Raw genomic sequence first — 19,209 nt, forward strand, 5'->3', positions numbered from 1 at the left:
GTTTTCCAATAAGGTACAATTAATCATGCTATTCTATTTAACATATTTTGAAACTTCCTAAGCTGTATCTTAGGTAGATTGTGCTAGCAGGTTCATCAGCTAACACATCTTACACAGACACATTGGCAAACAAATTCACAAGTTTTCTAATAGAACACTTATCAATATACTTTTTAATAAATGCCATATTTTTATGACGATGGCCTTTAACCCTTACAACTTTATTGATTTGAGTACTGAGAGAGAAATTACAGTCCAACGGCACACTAAAGTCTTGAACTTCTCAACATTCAGAACTGGATTACTGTATAATATATTCAGCCGAATATCACCAAGACTTCCAATGTTACTTTTCTTTCCCGTCGAATTAGATTATCACAATTCAATGGACTGGAGATCCTTTGAAAAATATCTTCTAAACTATTATGAGTTTTTTTTTCTTCTTTTTTGCGAGATGCGGCCTTGCACCGTGTCTTCTTTGACGGAGTGCCATGGATAAAGTAAACGTATAAAAAGATAAAGGGGATAGGCAAAGGGAAAGTATGAATAATGTGGAATAGGAAATGCCTGGGAAAGGAAAAGAGGGAAACAGCAGCTACTGCTAGTAAACTTTTCGGCTCAAGGGTAGATAAGGAAGAGAGGGAACACTAGATGATGCTGATCTTTTTGGCTCAGGGGTAGATAACCAGTTTTATTAATTTTTCTATAGAAAATGAATCAAAAGAGGACTTTAATCAGGCTTCACTCAAGATATAAAATAATTTTACCCACCATTAGTCGAGCCGAGTCGATTAACAATACAATACATTATACGGAAGTTGACTGTGTGATGTTTTTCTCCCCGGAGACTTATCTAGCGTGTATGCATTATAAGTATAGCCGCTAGAATATCTAAGCTTCTATGCCAAGTCGTAAACCCCTAAAATACCCAGAAGATAGTTTCAAATCCTCTGTAAATCAGCTGGTAACAGCAAGTCCTATATACCTATAGCTAGGAAAACTTTTTTAAGCTCGATAAGTACCACTAACATACGAGTCAAACGTTAATTTTTTTTGCATTTTAAAAGCTTAGTAATTGTGTTAAAATTATGGTTTCTTACATTTATTTTTCAATTTTAATCTTAAAAAAATATGAAAAAATAGGAATATTGACAATAAAATATGCCTAAAGTAGTATTTAAATGTCTAGTAAGACAAATTTGTCATTGTGAAACGACAATTCTATATTTCGATACGATGCTTCGTGATAGTCATCGAGCACCTAAGGACTAGAACTCCTAAGTTTGTTTATGTCAAAACTTTGTGACTTAAACCTTAAGTAAGAAATGGCGTGAGACGATGACCATTTCTACCATGGATAACCAGACTGAAACGATCGAAGAAATTGATATTAAAGAAATCGAATTTTTAGAGGTAAGCTCAGTGATCGAAAGTTTATGGAGTTTTTTTTTTAAACTAAACATTGTTGTTTTGGAGAGTTTTTCAATAGGCCTATGAAAATCATGAATTGATGGGCGATTTCAATAAAGCAGTGTTGTAAAAAGGAATATTTCACATTACACTGTAATCGCATTCCTGAGTGGAAAATTTGATTTTTCTGTTTTGACTTGCATTTTGAATGTTTCTGGTGTTCATGTTAGCTAATGACATTTGACCCCCTCCCCTTCTTATATTCGACAGTTATGGGGGGCCATAGTGGAAAACAGGGTTTTTGTGTGGGACAAAACACAAAACGAGTGGAATTCAATTATCTGTTTAACCTGACAAAGGGGGCTGGGTCTTTACCTGACCTGGTGGCATTGCCCCCTTATGGACCGCCACTAAGTTAACCAAGGGCACTGTAGGCTAAATTAAGATAATTAATATGGTTGCGACATGAAGTAACCACACCTATCCTGATGTAACCTAGGTGCTAGGTTCTCCCCAGGCTGGGAGGGCAAAGCCCCTGGAGTCCCCCATGTAACCTAACCTAAGGTGTCGGGGTCCTTACACTGCCCCCCAACTACATAACCTAGGTTGCCAGGTCCTGACTTACCTGTTATGTGTAGTGTTGGGGTGACTTCCTATTGTAGAAATAGTTGATTGGAGAATGGTAATTTCATTCGTGGGAGAATAGTCGAATTGACTAGTTCGTTTGGTTCTTACTTTTTGTCCCCATTTTTTGGTGTTCGTTTATGGGCGGAAAGTAAACTGAATGATTGCCGTTTGTTAATATTAAATGTAAATTCTTAACTTTCCCCTTTTTGTATTCTGGTTGAATTAATTAATTTAATGTTAAATGTATTCCTTATAAGGAAACAGTTTTGTTTTCCCGTCTTTATTTTTCAACGGTGTTCTAGTGTTTCGAACAAAGTGAAAGAAAACGGAGTTGTTGAAGGTTTTGGTCCGACAAGGAGTCTTCAGTCTTGCGGTACCAGTCGGACAAAAGAACGGGTGTTCTTTCGCATAAAAAGTGAATTTAAGAATTTTAAAATTCGAAGAACATGTAAAGAAATTGATCTAGAAGACGGTGCAGGTAAGTTGAGAGATAAAGACTTCCCTAAAATTGATCTGAGTTATATAATTCTAACACTATTGTGCGATGTCACTCGAAAAACTTAGGTAAACCTTGGTTAAGGTATGGTTTGTTTAAGTTTTTAAAGTGACATCACACAATAGGTAGGTCATCCCAGCACTGCACTACACATAGTCTTACTGTAATCACAGTTGGAACTAGCAGAAGTGTCATGGGGATGTTAGAACAAATCCTGGTATTATTTAATACCACAGCTTGATGTTGGTTTTGGAGGGATAGAACTATAGTATAACTCCACACAGCTTACTACCTTGGAAATTGAGTGTTTCTATAGTATTTTGGTTGCTTATCAAAAGTTTACCGTTAATTTTGGCGGTCGACTGTAATTAACCTCAGAACTGATGTGTTATTTTATGCTCGCCATCCTGGAATGCTATCGCGCTTGGGCAGTGTTATAGTGGAACTTTTGGTGAAAAGTGGAATTTCCTTCACCAGGGGGTCCAGGGTCCAGAGCCCCCTGCTAAGTAACACAGCCTGCTAGGTTAGGTAAGGTTAGTATAATTCCTTATATAATAGGTTTCCTTAGCCAATCCCTTCTTGAACATATGGCTGTCATATGCTTTGTTTATGCTTGGAACTATTCCAGAGTTGCCATCATAACAATAACGTGTCCGTTCTCTCTCCCTGTGTTTTACACCACCTAGGATACCCCGTTTTATATGTAACTTACTGTAACTATATAGCTATTAGTTTCTAACTATCGCAGGAGTTTAAAATTTGAAATTCGCGGTAACACGCTATTGTTTTGGTATAGTTAACTAGACCCCGTCTACTTTCAGGGAAGAATAGCTATAACAGTGCTGGAGAGCTCAATTTGTTTCTGCTGGTCAATGACTGATCATCAGTTGGTTGAGCAGCTCTGATTTGAATTTCGCCAGATGGTTGTACCGTTCGCCCGTGTTGAAGTATTCATTCGTGTTGGTAGCGTGCTAATGATTATTAGCTTGGCTAGTTACTTATTCAGACTTTTGACTTTTCTTGACTTAGTATATCGGATTCTAGTTTGTCTGGTGTTACAGCAAAGGCTGTAACACCAGACTTACTTCTGCTAGGTATAACTCACAAACTTTGTGTTGCCATTGTAGAGGGCAGATTTGCTCGTTGGAACTTGAATGTGATAAATGCAAAGACTGGAATCAGGGGAAATGGAAAGTGTTAAATTAGATGCACATCTTGATAAACTGCAGAAAGGCAGACAGAGAAAGACAGCTGCTAGAGCCGAAGCCAGGGGTTTAACCAGCCATTTCTCTACTCCGAAATCAGATGTTGCTATTCATACTGTGCCTTCTAAGCCTGTGACTGCTTTCTCTCCTATCACCAGCCATCCAACTTTTCCTCCAACTCCGTTACCTGGCTCCCATTCTTCCGAACCAGATGCCATTGCCACCCTCAAAGCCAGGATAGACCAAAAGTTTCGTCTTCTTGTTAACACTGCAGCCCAGATCGGGTCTTCTGTTAAGGCCCTTATTGACCAAGTGAGCATGATTAGCGTCAGTGCAAGTGCAGTATCAGTGCAGGAAGTGACTACTCATCCCACCAATGCTCCTAGACAAAGGTCAATGTCAATCCCCCAAACCTGGGAGGAGGCAAACTGGAGGTCTAAGGGAGGTCGGTGGTTTACCCACGGTTAGTTGTCCCATCAACCGAGCCTGTTGATCGTGCCCAGGACTCGGCAGACAGCCGCTGGAAAGGCGTCCATACGGAAGTGCATGCTCTGTCTTCCAGTGACTCAGACTCTAGTGTGGACAGAGGATGTAAGCGCTTTTCGACAGTGTCTAGGCCATTGAAAAGGTATGTTCCTTCCGCTGAGTGCACACCCCCGCTTCCTCGTAAGCTTTCCAGGGAGCAAGAGCATAGTCCTCTTCCCTTCCACAGTTTTTGGCAGAGTCCCGAGCATGCTGCGCATGACACTTTTGTGACGGAGCACCATTATTTGGCGCTGAAGCGGTCTTCCTCTTCAAAGAAGCAGTCCGAGCGCCCAGCGGCCGAGTGCCCAGTTTCTTAACATCCAGTGTTCAAGCGATCTGTGTCGAAGCGCCCAGTCTCCGAGCGTATAGTGTCGGATCACCCAGTGTCCAAGCAACCAGTTTATGAGAGCACAGTGTCTGAGCGCCAAGTTTCAGAGCGCACAGTGTCCGACCGTAGAGTGTCCGAGCGTCCAGTGTTCCAAACACTCAGTGTTGTCCGAGTGCCCTATGTTCGTATGCCCAGTTTCTGAGCACCAAGTGTCAGAGTTTTCACAAGTGTCAAAGTGTTCTCTAGTGCGCGAACATTCTCCTGTATTCGTGCGCACATCTGTGTCGGAACACTCTGTGCCAGTACCCAAGCGTTGGGTGCCAACCCCTGCCGTCACAGATCCTTCATTGGTGCCTATCCAACGACAGTTGGATAGCATCCTAGTCCTTTTGCAGAAACAGCCTTCTGCTATGCAGGATCAACCGGACTTGGCCCCTTCTTCTATTTAGTCCAACAAAGAAGCAGACGAAGAAGCCATGGAACAAGAGCATCCTATGTCAGCGTATGCAGCACTCTTAAAGTACTTCCTCTTCAGCTACCCAACTTTCTTCTCTCCAAGGGCCCCATTGTCTCCAGGCTCTGCCTTTACGGTAGAGTCTGCCATACTACTGAAGATGGTCCTTTTCTCCTCCTCTAGGAAGGTATTAGCTGGCATTGACAGTTGGTTAGCAGAGAAGAGGGAGCTTGGTAAGGCAGTTTTCAGCACACCTCCCTCTTGCTTATCATCAAGGAGGTATTTGTCTCATTCCAGTGGGGAAGCTCCTTCTCTGGGAGTTGTGCCTCCTCCCAAGGGGACTTCTCCAGCCTTGTTGACTCAGCGTGGAGATCTGCTTTTAACTCTGCAAAGATCATGTTCACGTCCTTGGAGTTAGACAATTTCGTGAGAGATGTCTTCAAAGTCTTTGAAGTATTCAGCTTCTCAGACTGGACAGTGAGGGCCGTAGCCAAGGAGATAGACGAGTGCAATACACTTCAAGAGAACTTCTCTTCAGATTGGTTGGGAGTGCTCTCATTTACAGATAGGCCTCAGGGATGGCTCTGGAGCTGGCAGCGACATTGCTGAGACCTGGGAATGGATTCCTTCAGGAGAAGTATCCATTTCCCTTAGGTCTCGGCAATTCTTTTCATCAAACTTCCATCCTGCTTCCTCTCCTGTGCTCCCGATTCGGGAAATGCCAGCCTGGCTAGAGCTAATTGTCTCTGTATCCTGTCATCTTGCAGAAGCTTCCCCATGGTGGAGAATGGAGGACTGCTTCCATTCCTCCATCCTTCTTTCCTCTTCGAAGTATGAGGAAAGAGTTAGGCTAATGCTTGATTGAAGGAACTTTCGAATATGCTTGCATATTCCCCTCACATCGTGTGTCTACTTACGGATTCACCGATTGAGGAGTAGCCACACGCCGGCAAGACTTTGTCTTGAAGATGTGTGACTGAGACGATTAGTACCTTCTCATCACCATCTTGGGCTCAAGGCAGCCTTTTGGCCTTCCAAGGATTCAGAATGAGTTTTGTGACACACAGTGGTTTCCTTGAACAACAAAACCACTCTAGTATGGCATTTGTCGACAAACAAGAGGTAATCGTTTTTTCATCCTGTTTCATCTGTTGACATTTTCAGGTACTCGAGTGTTCTATAGCGCGCTCGACAGCTCAATAGCCAGATGCATTCCCGGTGGGGATGTATTGGTAGGCGAGCTTGGCCTCGGGTTTGAGTGATCGGGATGGAACTTGCTGCTCACTCTTTCTTCACGAAGATTCATGAAGAGACTGCTTGACTGAGAGACCCCTACTATCTTTCTGTTGCCTCCCTGCACAACAAGTCAGTAGTTTTTCTCGCTCCTTCATACCAGACCAGGGGCTGCTATGGTGAGGCATGCTGTCTTTTTGGGAAAAAATCAATATCTACGTTTTCCCTCCGTATTTGTCTGTTTCGCTAGGAGTTCTAGCGTTTTCACCCGAGTTACAGACAAATGCTGGAAGATTTGCCTTTCGCCCGACCTGATAGCTGAGGCACCAAGAATAGTTCTGCTTGATCCAACCTCCTGTAGCAGCTGCACAAGAAGCGGTTCTTCAGGCAGTACATCCCTGTGTGTTCAGGACTGAGACACCTTCCAGCTTTCCTTGCAAGCACAGGCTTTCTCGCTGAGCGGCAATGGATATAGCTGGATACCTCTTGAAGTCCTCTGCAACACTGTCCCAGGGACTGGATCCGTCCTGGCTGGTGGGTGTCGTTGACGGAACTTCTTCTTGGGTCAGAGTCACTCTTCAAGTCTGGACTTCCTGGTCTTCTCCACCGAGGGTTGCTTCTCTCCCTTTCATTCGTGAAGAACGTAGGCCCTTGCGACCTAGTCTTCTATCTGAAGTAGCCTTCTTCTCCTCAGCCGAGACTTAGCTACGGATGAGAAGCTTCTTCGGTTGTGCTGTTCCAGGCAACTGTTCCCTGGGTGGCATGTGACTCTTGTTTAGAGTTCCTGTCCTGTGCTCTGCACGCGCCCTTACGAGAGTCATCGGATAGAGATGAGTCCCCTTATGACCATCTCTGATCTCGCTCCGGCCTTGGCGTAGAAGATGGAAGAACAGGGATGGGAATCAATACCTTTACTCCTTCTTGGATGTTGCAGGTGGACTCTGAATCCATCAGCATCTATTGTCGGGTTCGAGTCCTTCTTGTTCCCCTCCTCCTTGGACTTTGTGTCAGTGATCTAGATCATTTGTTACTTTGTCCTACTAGGAAGTTGTGGTACTTTCCGAAAAGGCTCGACATTCCTAACCTGAATGTCGTCGATGTTGTTGCTAGTACTATCTCTCCCAAGGAAGAAGTGTCTAAGGACACATCTTCCTCCTGACTTCGTGAAGTGATCGAAGGAGGTACTCGGTAGCTGGCAACAACGATACTGGTACTTTCCACCCGAGAGCTCACGAAGTCAATGGTTTAGTCCATCCCTCGCATTCTGGAAGTTTCTGTCGGGCTGGAAGCAAGACGTGGTCTCATATACCACACTCTTGCCTTCCTGTGGTCTTGCCCACAGGCCCTTGGAACCTTTTTTCCTTGGCCCTGTGGTGGCTGCTCAGCAAGTTGTGTTTTTTACCCAGCTCCTTCAAGAGGACAAGTTGCATCTCGCCTAAGGTGTTGGTTCTGGAAGTGAGAAGGATACCGAGAGTGACTGGCCTCTCTTCCTCCTCCTTCCCCTTCCTCCTACTTCTCCTTCGGGATGAGAATAGGACTCGAACCAGTAGTTGCTGGATCTGGCACTGATGCGGTAAGACTACACATCAAGCACTCGTTCTATTTTTCTTCTAGAATAACAAAAGCAAGGGGAGGAAGGAGAGACTGGCAGTAAGGGAACCCTATCTCGGCTTTTCCTTACTGCCTCCAACTCTAGATCCTTCCAGCCTATTTCGTAGGACTTACGTTTCCTCACTCGTGAAAAGGTCCAGTATCTGACATTTGATCTTGCAGTAACTACACTCCAATCAATATGTCAGAGGCACGGTACTCCTCCCCATTCTTTCGACCAGGAGGACTAGCCCAGGTGTGCAGAACTCCAGTCAGTTCAGGAGAGACACTCAGATCCCTCCCTCCAACCAGTGAGTCTTCCTAATGTAAAGGACCGACAGCGTATATCGTGTCAGAACAAATCACAATTTTTTTAAGTAAATTGTATTTTTTGTTACTATACAAACCTGAGGTCCTTTACAGTACATATTATGCCCACCTCATGCCACCCCTCCATCTGAACCTGGATTGAAAGGCAAACTGGAATGTTTACATCTGGGCAGGCAGGTATTCCCACCTACCTGGTGTTAGTTACTGCTGCCTAACCACCTTGCTCAAGAGTTGAACGGCCGTTTCCAGCCTACACTTAAAGTAATTCCTAATGTAAAGGACCTCAGGTTTGTATAGTTAGGAAAAATACAATTTACTTTTCAAGAATTGTGATTTCTCAAAGGGTCCCCGTAGAGATGTGAGGTTAATAATAATTGACCGCAATAAACAACACAACCTCCTTCATCAGCAACACTAAAAGTATAGGAAAACTCAATTTCAAGGTAATAAGCCATGCAAAGTTGTTCTATAGTTTTACCTTTGGAGGTTTTATGCAGTGCTCTTATGTCTCCTCAACTTTTTCTAAGTTCTGTATTTATGTTAACCCTTTATGGCCCAACATGACGATTTTGTCACCTAATTTTCCATCGGCTCTGAATAGAGCAGATTACATCTGCCCTTCTTGATGTCCAACTTGACAAATTCGTCCAGTATCCCTGCAACTGAAAGCTGAGAATAAAGGATGCTATGCTCAGTTAAATGTTGAAAAATACTTGAGAGTGATGCTCTGTGTTTACTCCCGTCTTTTCCAGGTCCTGGATGAAATATCACTTTTGTCACATATCTTGTAAATTTTCTGTTTATAAAAGAATACTTGTAGATCATAGAAATCCATCTGTCTTCTACATTTTTTGTGGAAATACATGATTTGTGAGCAAATGTATATAGGTGACATTTTCATCATGTCTGTACATGGTTACTGACTTTATACTGCTCGTGTATAATGCGTGCCCTTCACTTGTACCTTATGATATCGAGCATGTATGAGGAATTATAGTAGTAAATCCTGACTTGCTATACATTTTCTTTACGAATAATGCTATGGCACACTGAAATGATTATACCTAATGTCTTTTTGTTCCATGTAGCTTGGTTATTTTTGCTTTATGCATATGCTTCCCTGTACAGTATTTGTAGAAATTTTGATCCTGCCATCTTTTATGCAAGAGTTAGAAGCAGGCTCCTGGCAAACAAAATACAGGTGTAGTGCCAGTTGAAAAAGACTGTGCTGAGTGTTGAATATTCTGATGAAGGACAGGACATGGGAGATGACAAGTTTGGATTATTACCTGACACAGCTGTCATCAATTTTTATAAGTAACTTGCCAAGTAATTACATTGCTATAGTTTCTGTTAACTGGCAGCTAAAATGTTAAAATTCAGTTGAATCAGCGCTATTTTGTTTGGCTAGGTGACTAACCCCACCCTCTTTCACAGTAAGAGAGGAACAACTAGCAAAAGTATTCAATTTGTATCTGCCGGCTAATGGCTGTACACCAGCTTTTAGCAGCAGCTCTGACTTTGGAATTCGTCTTTCCTATTGATTTCTCATCATATTTGGTGAAGTATTCTTGCTTTGATAGCCTTTGGCATTATAAGATAGAGTTAGACTCTGTTTTTTGCCCTTAATTGTGAATTTCATTATAATTCAACTTTACCTTGTTTACCGATTGTGACTTTAGTTGACTTGTTTGCCAAATGTCAGACTCAAGTTCGACTAGCTTTAGGTACTGCAGCAAAGGCTGCAATACGTGTTTGACTAAGGAATTTTACGATTCTCATCATTCTATCTATACGGTTGTAGGAACAAGTTTGTTCAGAAGACTTACGTTGTAGTGAATGTATAGACTGGGACAGTAAGAAGTGGAAAACTTTAAGATCTCATTTAAATAAACCTGCCAAAGATAAAATGAGAAAAGCAACAGCCAGACGCATTAGTAAGTCTTTAGCTAGTCAGGGATCTCCTGTTGATCATGATATTAATAATGCTAATGTCGAGATTGACATGCCCGTTATCTCTGTTGGTCCCGTACCCAGTTCTCCCGCTATGCAACGCACTCCTCTATCCAGCTCTCTCGCTTCCGAACCCAACACTATTACCAGCCTTGAGTGTAAAATCTATAAAAGGTTCAAATTGATTGTAGAATCTATTGCACAATTAGCCTTATCGGTTAAGGTCCGTATGGACAACAAGAGTGATTTGGAGTGCCCTGTTGCGCTTAGTGCCAGTGCAATGTTGGTGGAGCGGCTGATTGCGCCTAGTGTTAGTGATGTGTTGATGGAGGAAGTGGCTGCCCATCCCACGTGTTGATGGAGGAGGTGGCTGTCCATCCCACCTATTCTCCTAGGCAAAGGCCAATGTCATACTCCCCTAAACCTGTGAAGAGTCAAACTGCTGGCCTAAGGGAGGTCTGTCCACGGGTAGTTGCCCCCTTGGTTGAACATGTTGCTGAATCCCAGGTTGCAGTCAAGCGCCACTTGAAAAGCGTATCCCTGGACATGCATTGTCTTTCATCTAGCTCAGATGATTCTTCTCCCAGGCGCCAATGGCATTTTGTGGATGAACCAAGCCCTTTGAAAAGGCATGTGGGTGATGTATCGCATTCTCCTCCAGTGCTGTGTAAAAAATTTAAAGAGCCTGTTTGCAGTCCTCTCCCGTCGTGCAGCCATTGTGACACTCCGGAGCGTTTTCCTTCTGTTCCTCCCTTGGTGGAGAATCAGAGAGCGGCTTCCAAGTGTCCTGCTTCTTGTAAGCGTTTTTCGTCTAGGGTGTCTTCTTCTTAGTGTCCTCTGCACCCGAGACTCCTCTGGCTCCTCCTCATGCTGCTGTGTCAGAGCGCCCGTCTTTGCCCCTCCACTCAATGATCCATGGATCGCCAACTAAGATGAAGCGCCCATAGGCGCCTGAACTTCTGTTGGCTCCAGAGCTCCCGGTCTCTTCCACTCACTGTGCTTCTGCCACCGACACTTTGACTCGTTCTGCTGCTAATGTTTCTCAAGCTGTTGGGCATTCTTCTGTGTCTCGGACTTCCTCACTTCAGGCTTTACGCTCTTCTAGTAAGCAAGCGCCCTCCGTGGTAGACTCGATTCAGAGCAAGCTCGACAGTATTTTGAGCCTGTTGAAGAAGGCTCCAGCGACCCCCCAACCTATGGACTTAGCTTTGTCTCCTGTATCCTCGGACGAGGAAGAAGAAGTTATTACTCAAGACACTCGTCCTTCAGCTTTTGCATTGCTGCTAAGGTATTTTCTTGCTACCTTCCTGAATTGCCTTTAAACTTGCAACTCTTTCTTGGATAGTCACAGTCTTCCGAGTCTTTGAGACTGCTTGAACTTAGTGCTTTCTTCTGCTAAGAAAGCCTTGGTGTTATTGAGGGATGGCTACCGGAGAAGAGGAAACAAGGTAGAGCCATTTTCAGCTTCCCTCCTTCTAGATTGTCTAAGAGGAGACAGCTCTCTTATGCCACAGGAGAAGCTCCTTCTCTGGGAATTTCTGCCTCCTCCCAGGGGGAGGGGACTTCTGGCTGATCGATTCCTCTCGTAGATCTCCCTTTGTTTCAGTGAAGATCATGTTCAGTTCGACGGAGCTCTCACACCTTCTTAAAAACTTGTTTAAGGTGTTTGAATTGTTAAGTTTTCTTGATTGGGCAGTGGGCTCTCTAGCCCGTAAGCTTAAGGACTGCTCTACTATTCCTGAAGATAGTGCCTCTGACTTGCTTGGGATCCTCTCATGTATTGATAAAGGGATCAGGGACAGTTCCCAGGAATTAGCTTCCTGTACACAATGGGAGTCTTAAAAAAGAGAGAACTGCAGTGTTCCTACACCTCTAGGGGAGTGACTCTCAGAAGTCGGCCCTTCTTTTCCCTGCTGAATCGTCATCACCTGTTCCGCAGGCTACAGTTTTGGGGATTTCTTTGGATCTTCAGAAGAAGAATACATAAGATCTTCTTGCCAATCCTCTAGACAACCCAAGGAGATACCTGCTCATGCCTCCAGGACAGTCTCCCCGCTGCAGACTCAGCCCTTTCGGGGTAGCAGACAAAGATCCTTTCTAGACCCCTTTCTTCCAGCAGGTTGTCTCCAGAGCCATTAAGAGATCCTTATCCCGTTCTGCCTCTGCAGAAGTGAGAATTTCGTCCTCTGAACTTCTGTAGGAGCCGGGCTCCTTCTCTTCTGGGAGAAGTGGAGAGAGGGGGAGAAAGCCCTGGATTGTCAGCGTTCTGAGAGAAGGCTATTCTATCCCCCTTCCAAGAAAAGCCACCTTTAGGCAGCTCTCCAATAACATTGTCAGCTTACTCAAAGGCTCAAAAAAGTCTTTGGCACTCTCAGAAGAAGTGTCATCCTGTCTCAAGAAATGGGAGATAGTATTAGTAGAGAATGTGGGCTCCCCGGGGTTCTACAAAAGCCTTTTTTGTGGTGCCCAAAGCTTCAGGGGGGCTGGAGGCCTGTCCTGGACGTCAGCGCATTGAATGTCTTCATTCAGAAGACAAAGTTCAAGATGGAGACAAATCGAATTGTCATGTCATCCATTCGCTAGGAAGACTGGATGACATCAATAGACATGCAGGATTCGTACTTCCACGTCCCAATAATCGGGAATCGAGGAAGTTTCTGAGGTTCATATTTGAGAACAAAGTGTTCCAGTTCCACTCTCTATGTTTCAGGTTATCGACGGCACCTCAAGTGTTTACCAGAGTTCTGTTCTCGTTCCCTTAGCGAAATGGCTCCATCTGATGGGAATCAAGATCTCCCTTTACTTGGACGATTGGCTTCATTTTACCCAATTAAAAGAGAAATGTTCGGAGGACCTTCAAAAGACTCTTCTCCTAGCCCTGGAGATGGGATTGATGATCAGTGTACAGAAGTCTCAGTTGATTCTGTCATGACGGATTCTTTATTTAGGGATGATAATAGAGACTCGGAATTTCCAGGTTTTTCCCTCACCGAAAAGAATAGTGTCTTGCCTCAAGATAGTTCACAGATTTCTTCTTCTAGACCAATGCTCCGCCAACAAATGGATGAGTCTTCTGGGGACGTTATCCTTCATAAAACAATTTGTACTCCTGGGCAGGCTTCATATGAGACTGCTCCAATTCTTCTTAAGAATCAGGTGGAACAGGAAAAAATACCCAGACTCTTTTGTGTTCCGAGTGACTCCAGAGATAAAAGAGGATCTACATGGGTGGAGCTTAGAAGGAAGGTTGTCGCAAGGGAAATCCCTCCTTCCGCTGAGCCTCAACCTAGACTTCTTCTCAGATGTGTTGAACCTAGGTTGGGGAGCTCTGTTGGGTGACAAGGAAATTTCAGGGACCTGGTCCCCGGAACAAAGAAATTGGCACATAATTGTCAAGGAATTGAAGGCAGTTCATCTGGGGTTACAATTTTCACAGAAGAAGTGTGCAACAAGACGATCACAGTGCACTCTGACAGTCGACTGCCCTGGCATATATCAGAAACGTTGGGGGACACATATCTTCTGCTTTGGGCAGAGCAATTTCAAGTCAAGCTTCTTATGCACTTCATTCAAGGGAAGCTCAATGTTCTAGCAGATGAGCTAAGTCGCCGGAAACAAGTGTTACCCACAGAGTGGACTCTGGATCCTCAGGTTTGTTCGGATCTTTGGAAGTTATGGGGGACTCCAGTCATAGACCTGTTCGCGACTTCCAGAAACCATTGTCTCCCCCTGTTTTGCTCACCAGTTCCGGACCCTTTAGCGTGGGCAACTGATGCCATGCTTCAGAACTTGTCAAACAGTCACCTTTATGCTTTTCCCCCTTTCAGCATGATAAAACAGATGATCAACAAATTCCAGACCCACCAAAATCTGTCAATGATCCTAGTGGCCCCCTTTTGGCCAACAAAGGAATTGTTCCCGGATCTTCTCGACCTCCTCCCAGACTTTCTGAGGATGCTACCTCAAAAACCTCATCTGCTAAAACAACCCAACTTCTGGCACTTTCATCAGGGGTTGCCTGTCTGGCCCTGACAGGATACAGACTATCAGGAAACTTCTTAGAAAGAAGGTGTTTTCAAGATTGGCTTCCCAAGCTATTGCCAAATGCAGGTGACAGTCCTCTGATAGAGTATATCAGGCTAAGTGGACAATTTTTAGAGAATGGTGCAGAAAGCGCAGAGTGTTGTCTTCTCAGACATCTATAGCCGAAATAGCAGACTTTCTGCTATATCTTAAGACCGACAGGAACCTGTCATCCTCGATGATCACGGGCCATAGGGCCATGCTAAGCATTGTCTTCAGACACAGGGGAGTGGACCTTTCCTCTAATCAGGATTTATCTGATCTAATTAGATTGTTTGTTACCACGAGACAGAAAAAGGTAGCAGTAGTGCCATGGAACCCAGACATGGTCCTTAAATGGTTGTCTGGGCCGCGATTTGAGCCTATGCATTCGATTTCCCTGAGAGATCTAACTAAAAAGACCCTCTTTCTAGTCGCTTTAGTGACTGCAAAACGAATCAGTGAGGTTCATGCAATAGATAAAAGAGTGGGTTTTTCCCATGGGAATGCTGTCTATTCCTTCTCTGGGATTTCTAGCCAAGAACGAGTCCAGTTTCAGTCAGTGGCCTCGTTCCTTTGCAATTAAAAGTGTCTGAGATTGTAGGCCCAAATGAGGAAGAGAGAGTATTGTGTCCTGTGAGAGCTCTAAGGCTTTATCTTCACAGAACAAAGAAGATTTGTGGTCCTTCAAATGCCTTATGGTGTTCTGTTAAAAAGGAAATGTTGCCCTGCCCAGTCAGGGCTGTGAAAACTTATCTGAAACGTACAGCTGCCCTCAGACTAGCCAAACGTAGACTGTTCATAAGCACAAGATAGTCTAAGAAGGAGTTATCTAATCCTTCTCGGCCACTTTCAAAGAATCCCCTGGCATTCTTCCTTAGAGACTTCATCTCGGAAGCCCAGTCTTCTGTTGAAGATGAGGTTTTTCCATTGTGTAAAGTAAGAGCTCATGAAATTAGAGCTGTAGCCACTTCGTTGGTGTCAAGCGTAATTTGTCTCTCTCCTCTATATTGCAAGCGACCTTTTGGAAATGTAAGTTGGTCTTTGCAGGGCATTATTTGAAGGAAATTGAAACAGTTTACGATAATTGCAGTACCTTGGGTCGATTTTCGGTGGCTGGCGTGGTGTTGGGGGAAGAAGCGTAGGAAGCAATCCTTCCTTCCTTTCTTCACCTTGATTTGAGGTTGTTGAGTTTTATAAGGGAGCCTGGGGGTACAGTGTACCAGAGTGCCCTCCAGTCCTTTGTGGTTGGGCAGTGTTTTTAACTTATGGTATTAGGTGATGTTTATTTCATTGTCGTTTTTTCTGTGCTGCACCCCGGGCAAGAGCAACATTATTACCTTTCTCAGCAACTGGAATCACCCTTGCTACAAGGTACCCACAAATATAGTAGGCGAACCTCGGCTATACCACCGTGCCACTATAAAATAAGGAGAGCGCCAATAGAGGCAGTACCTTCCTGCAGCAGCCCCCTTATCAGGTAAGGAAACAACAGGCATTTTTAATGCTAGCAATCCTTTCTATTCTCAAATTCATTACCATTATTAATGTTTTGGGGTAGATTTGTTCATGCATCCCACCTCCTGTCAGTGTGGGAATCAGCAGTGTAATTACTGGGTAACTCACTTATATAAAAATGACATATTGCAATACACTCCCTGAACACCTGAATTCGCCCTTAATCCCACTGGCCCGAACAACTCTCAATTACCAATCCACTATTGGGAATTTTAACAGCCAGCATTACCAATACTGCAGGTAAAATCTTGTCACTTGAGCTACCATAACAAACGGTTGGCAACGCTGATGCAGGTGTGCGCCGACACTCCCACTTTCGTCAGTTGCTTTTTGTTAGCTCTGCTGGAATGTTTCCTTCTGCAAGTGCGAGGTTTTAATCCTATTGCCCGACTTCTCTTTGTATTTTGGACCTCTGATGAAGACCTGGATTGTATTTACCAGTTTCTTCTCCTGGTTTTTCTGGATATCCTCGATGTGGAATGTCTTTTAGAATTGGACTCGCTGGTTCCCAGTCTCGATTGGTCATCATGGACTCTTTCACCTTCTACTACCGCGCCTTTGGCTTCGATGTCGACCTCGACTGCCCGTACGACTGTGGATGCTGGAGCTCATCACTCCTTCCTGCCAGAGACGGGTGAGTACCTTGAGACATGATAGACATTCTGTCAGGTATGTAGTAAGGTTAAATGTGATGTCAAGACTCACTGCAATGAATGTTCCGATTGGAAGGCACAAGAGATGGAGGATTACATTCGTCATCGCAAGTCTTTGGCTAGTAAGGGCGGCAGACGTTGGTCAGATTCTCGTTGCCTCAAGTGTCTCAGGCTTCTGCTATCGCTTAAAGTCCTTATGGACAGAATGCAGAGTATTAAACAAGTGTCAGTGTCAGTGTCAGTGCTGGCAGAGGAGGTGGCTGTCCATCCCGTTGACACTCCCAGACGGAGGTCACTGTCACACTCCCCTGAACCTGGGAGCAGACATACTGGAGGCCCAAAGGAGGTTAGCGGGGTTTGCTGATTACTAGTCGCCTCCTCATCTGACTCAGTACTTCGTAATTCTGACAGCAATTGGAAAGGTCTAATACAGAGGTGCTTGAAAGAACGAATAAATGGCGGATAAAAGAGAAACAGATAAATATGAATGCAAAAAGCAAATTTTCACTTTTTACTTTTCCTGTCACAGTGAGCGCCCACCAGTTATTGTCTGGCTCTGATAGTGACTCTAGTGTTAATAAGAGGCATTTTTGGTGCCTCCCAGTGAATCTCATCCCTTGAAGAGATGTCATGATAGAGATGCCTCTCCCTTTTCTCCGAAGCATGCTAGAGAAAAGTTAAGTATATCTTAGTTTAACCAGACCACTGAGCAGATTAACAGCTCTCCTAGGGCTGGCCCAAAGGATTAGATTTATTTTACGTGGCTAAGAACCAACTGGTTACCTAGCAACGGGATCTACAGCTTATTGTGGAATCCGAACCACATTATGACGAGAAATGAATTTCTATCACCAGAAATAAATTCCTCTGATTCTTCACTGGCTGGTTGGAGAGTCGAACACTGGGCCAACAGCGTGCTAGCTGAGAGCTCTATCCACCCCTTCAGTGAAGAACTAGCATGCTAAAGACTGTTCCACAAGTCTGCAACTGGGTTCTAGTACATGGCGCACCCCCGTTCGCCCTTTTTACAAGCATTCACATTCTGAACTTCATCACTCTGCTCATAAGCGCTCTTCTAAGAAACACTTTTTTTCCGGGCACCCATATGAGCGTCCAGAGTATTCACCAGACTGCCTCCCAGTCGTCGAGCGCCCGTCTCGGACTCCATAACGCCCACCTCGAGCCAGCTGGCTCCCACAAAGCGCTCAGCGCCAACCGGGCACCCGGGTCCAACTGTCCACCCAACCTCCACTGAACGCACACCTATGTCATCATCTCCCACTCTCGTGCCTGAAGATCCTTCTTTCGTGCATATCAAGAAGCAATTGGAAGATGTATTGGGCCTTCTGCATATGTCTCCCCCTTCACTTAAATATTCTCAGGACCTTACTTTGTCTCCTGCTTCTTCAGAGGAGGAAGTATTGGTACCAGACCCTCCTCCTACGGCTTATGCTTCCTTGATGAGATATTTTTTGGCAACCTTCTCCTCTCACTTGCAGCCAGTTGCTCCAGTGTCACCTGCTTCCATGTTTCTTATGGGAAACCAAGCAGATTCTAGTTTGCGCCTACCTCAGATGGTTCTCTCTTCGTCTGCAAGAAATGTGCTTAGAGAGGTAGAGGATTGGTTGTTTGTTAAGAGAGAACAAGGGAAGGAGAGGTAGAGGATTGGTTGTTTGTTAAGAGAGAACAAGGGAAGGCTGCTTTTGCCTTTCCTCCTGCTAAATTGACTGCCAGGAGATATCTCTGTTATTCGACCGGAGAAGCTCCATCCTTGGGAGGTGCTGCCTCTTCCCAAGGTAACTTCTCAGGTTTGATAGACTCAGCTTGTCACTCGGCTTTTTCTTCTGCTAAAGTTTTCTTTACTTCTTCAGAGTTTGATCACCATATGAAGCATTTGTTTAAAGTACTGGAAGTCTTCAGCTTTGTGGACTGGTCGATAGGAGCTCTCACCAGGAAAATAGAAGATCATGATGTTTTAGCGCCCAACTTGGCTGTGGGTTAGCTGGGCATTTTATCCTGTGCGGATAAGGCAGTGAGTGATGGCTCTTCCAAAGTTGCAGGTCTTTCGTCATGGGAGTTTTGAAGAAGAGGGAGTTGTGGTGCTTGTTCACTACGAGAGGAGTGACGTCTGTTCAGAAGTCTGCGTTTTTATATTCTCCCTTGGATAAACAGTATTTGTTCCCTTAATCAGCAGTGAAGGAGATTGCCACCGATTTGCAGAAAAAATCAACCCAAGACCTTCTTGGATAATCTTCAAAGCACCCCAAGGACCTTTTTGCCTTTTCTGCCAAGTCTGCCTCCTATCTGCAACAGCATCCCTTTCATGGAGGCAGACAGGGTTTCTCGAGACCCTGCTCCAAGATGCATTTCTCTGCTAAGTTCATCAAGAGGACTTCAGCCAAAACATCTTCCAAAAAAGTGACTCCTCTATCCTTCGTGCGCCCGTGGGATCCAGACTCTCCCTCTTCTAGCAGAGATGGAGTGCAAGAGGCGCGGAACCTTGGACGGTCAAAGTTCTCGAAGAGGGCTACTCAATCCCATTCTTAGAGTACCCTCCTCTTGTGAATTCTCCGATCGCATTGACAGCATACTCGTAGGGCTCCGAGAACTTCGTAACTCTCTTGGAGGAAGTGTCTTCCCTCCTAAGGAAGAAGACCATAGAGGTAGTGGAGGATTGGACTTAAAGAGGATTTTACAACCGCTTGTTCATGGTCCCCAACTCATCAGGGGGATAGAGACCTGTCCACGACATCAGTGCTTTGAACTTCTTCATACAGAAGACGAAGTTCAAAACGGAGACAAATCAGTCAGTGTTTTCCTCCATC

The 19,209-nt window shown here is 44.5% G+C and overlaps 1 protein-coding gene across 1 annotated transcript in view; it reads left to right on the forward strand.

The window, feature by feature from the left end:
• Positions 1-1,232: 1,232 nt before the first annotated feature.
• The window catches only part of LOC136840252 (mitogen-activated protein kinase kinase kinase 7-like), a 388,562-nt gene continuing 370,585 nt past the window's right edge, over positions 1,233-19,209 (forward strand). The window contains 1 exon segment of the mRNA XM_067106882.1: positions 1,233-1,413. Within this exon segment, the coding sequence (XP_066962983.1) occupies positions 1,339-1,413 (75 nt within the window). The 5' untranslated portion in view covers positions 1,233-1,338.

The sequence above is a fragment of the Macrobrachium rosenbergii genome, chromosome 7, assembly GCF_040412425.1.
Source record: "Macrobrachium rosenbergii isolate ZJJX-2024 chromosome 7, ASM4041242v1, whole genome shotgun sequence".
NCBI classification, from domain to species: Eukaryota; Metazoa; Arthropoda; class Malacostraca; order Decapoda; family Palaemonidae; genus Macrobrachium; species Macrobrachium rosenbergii.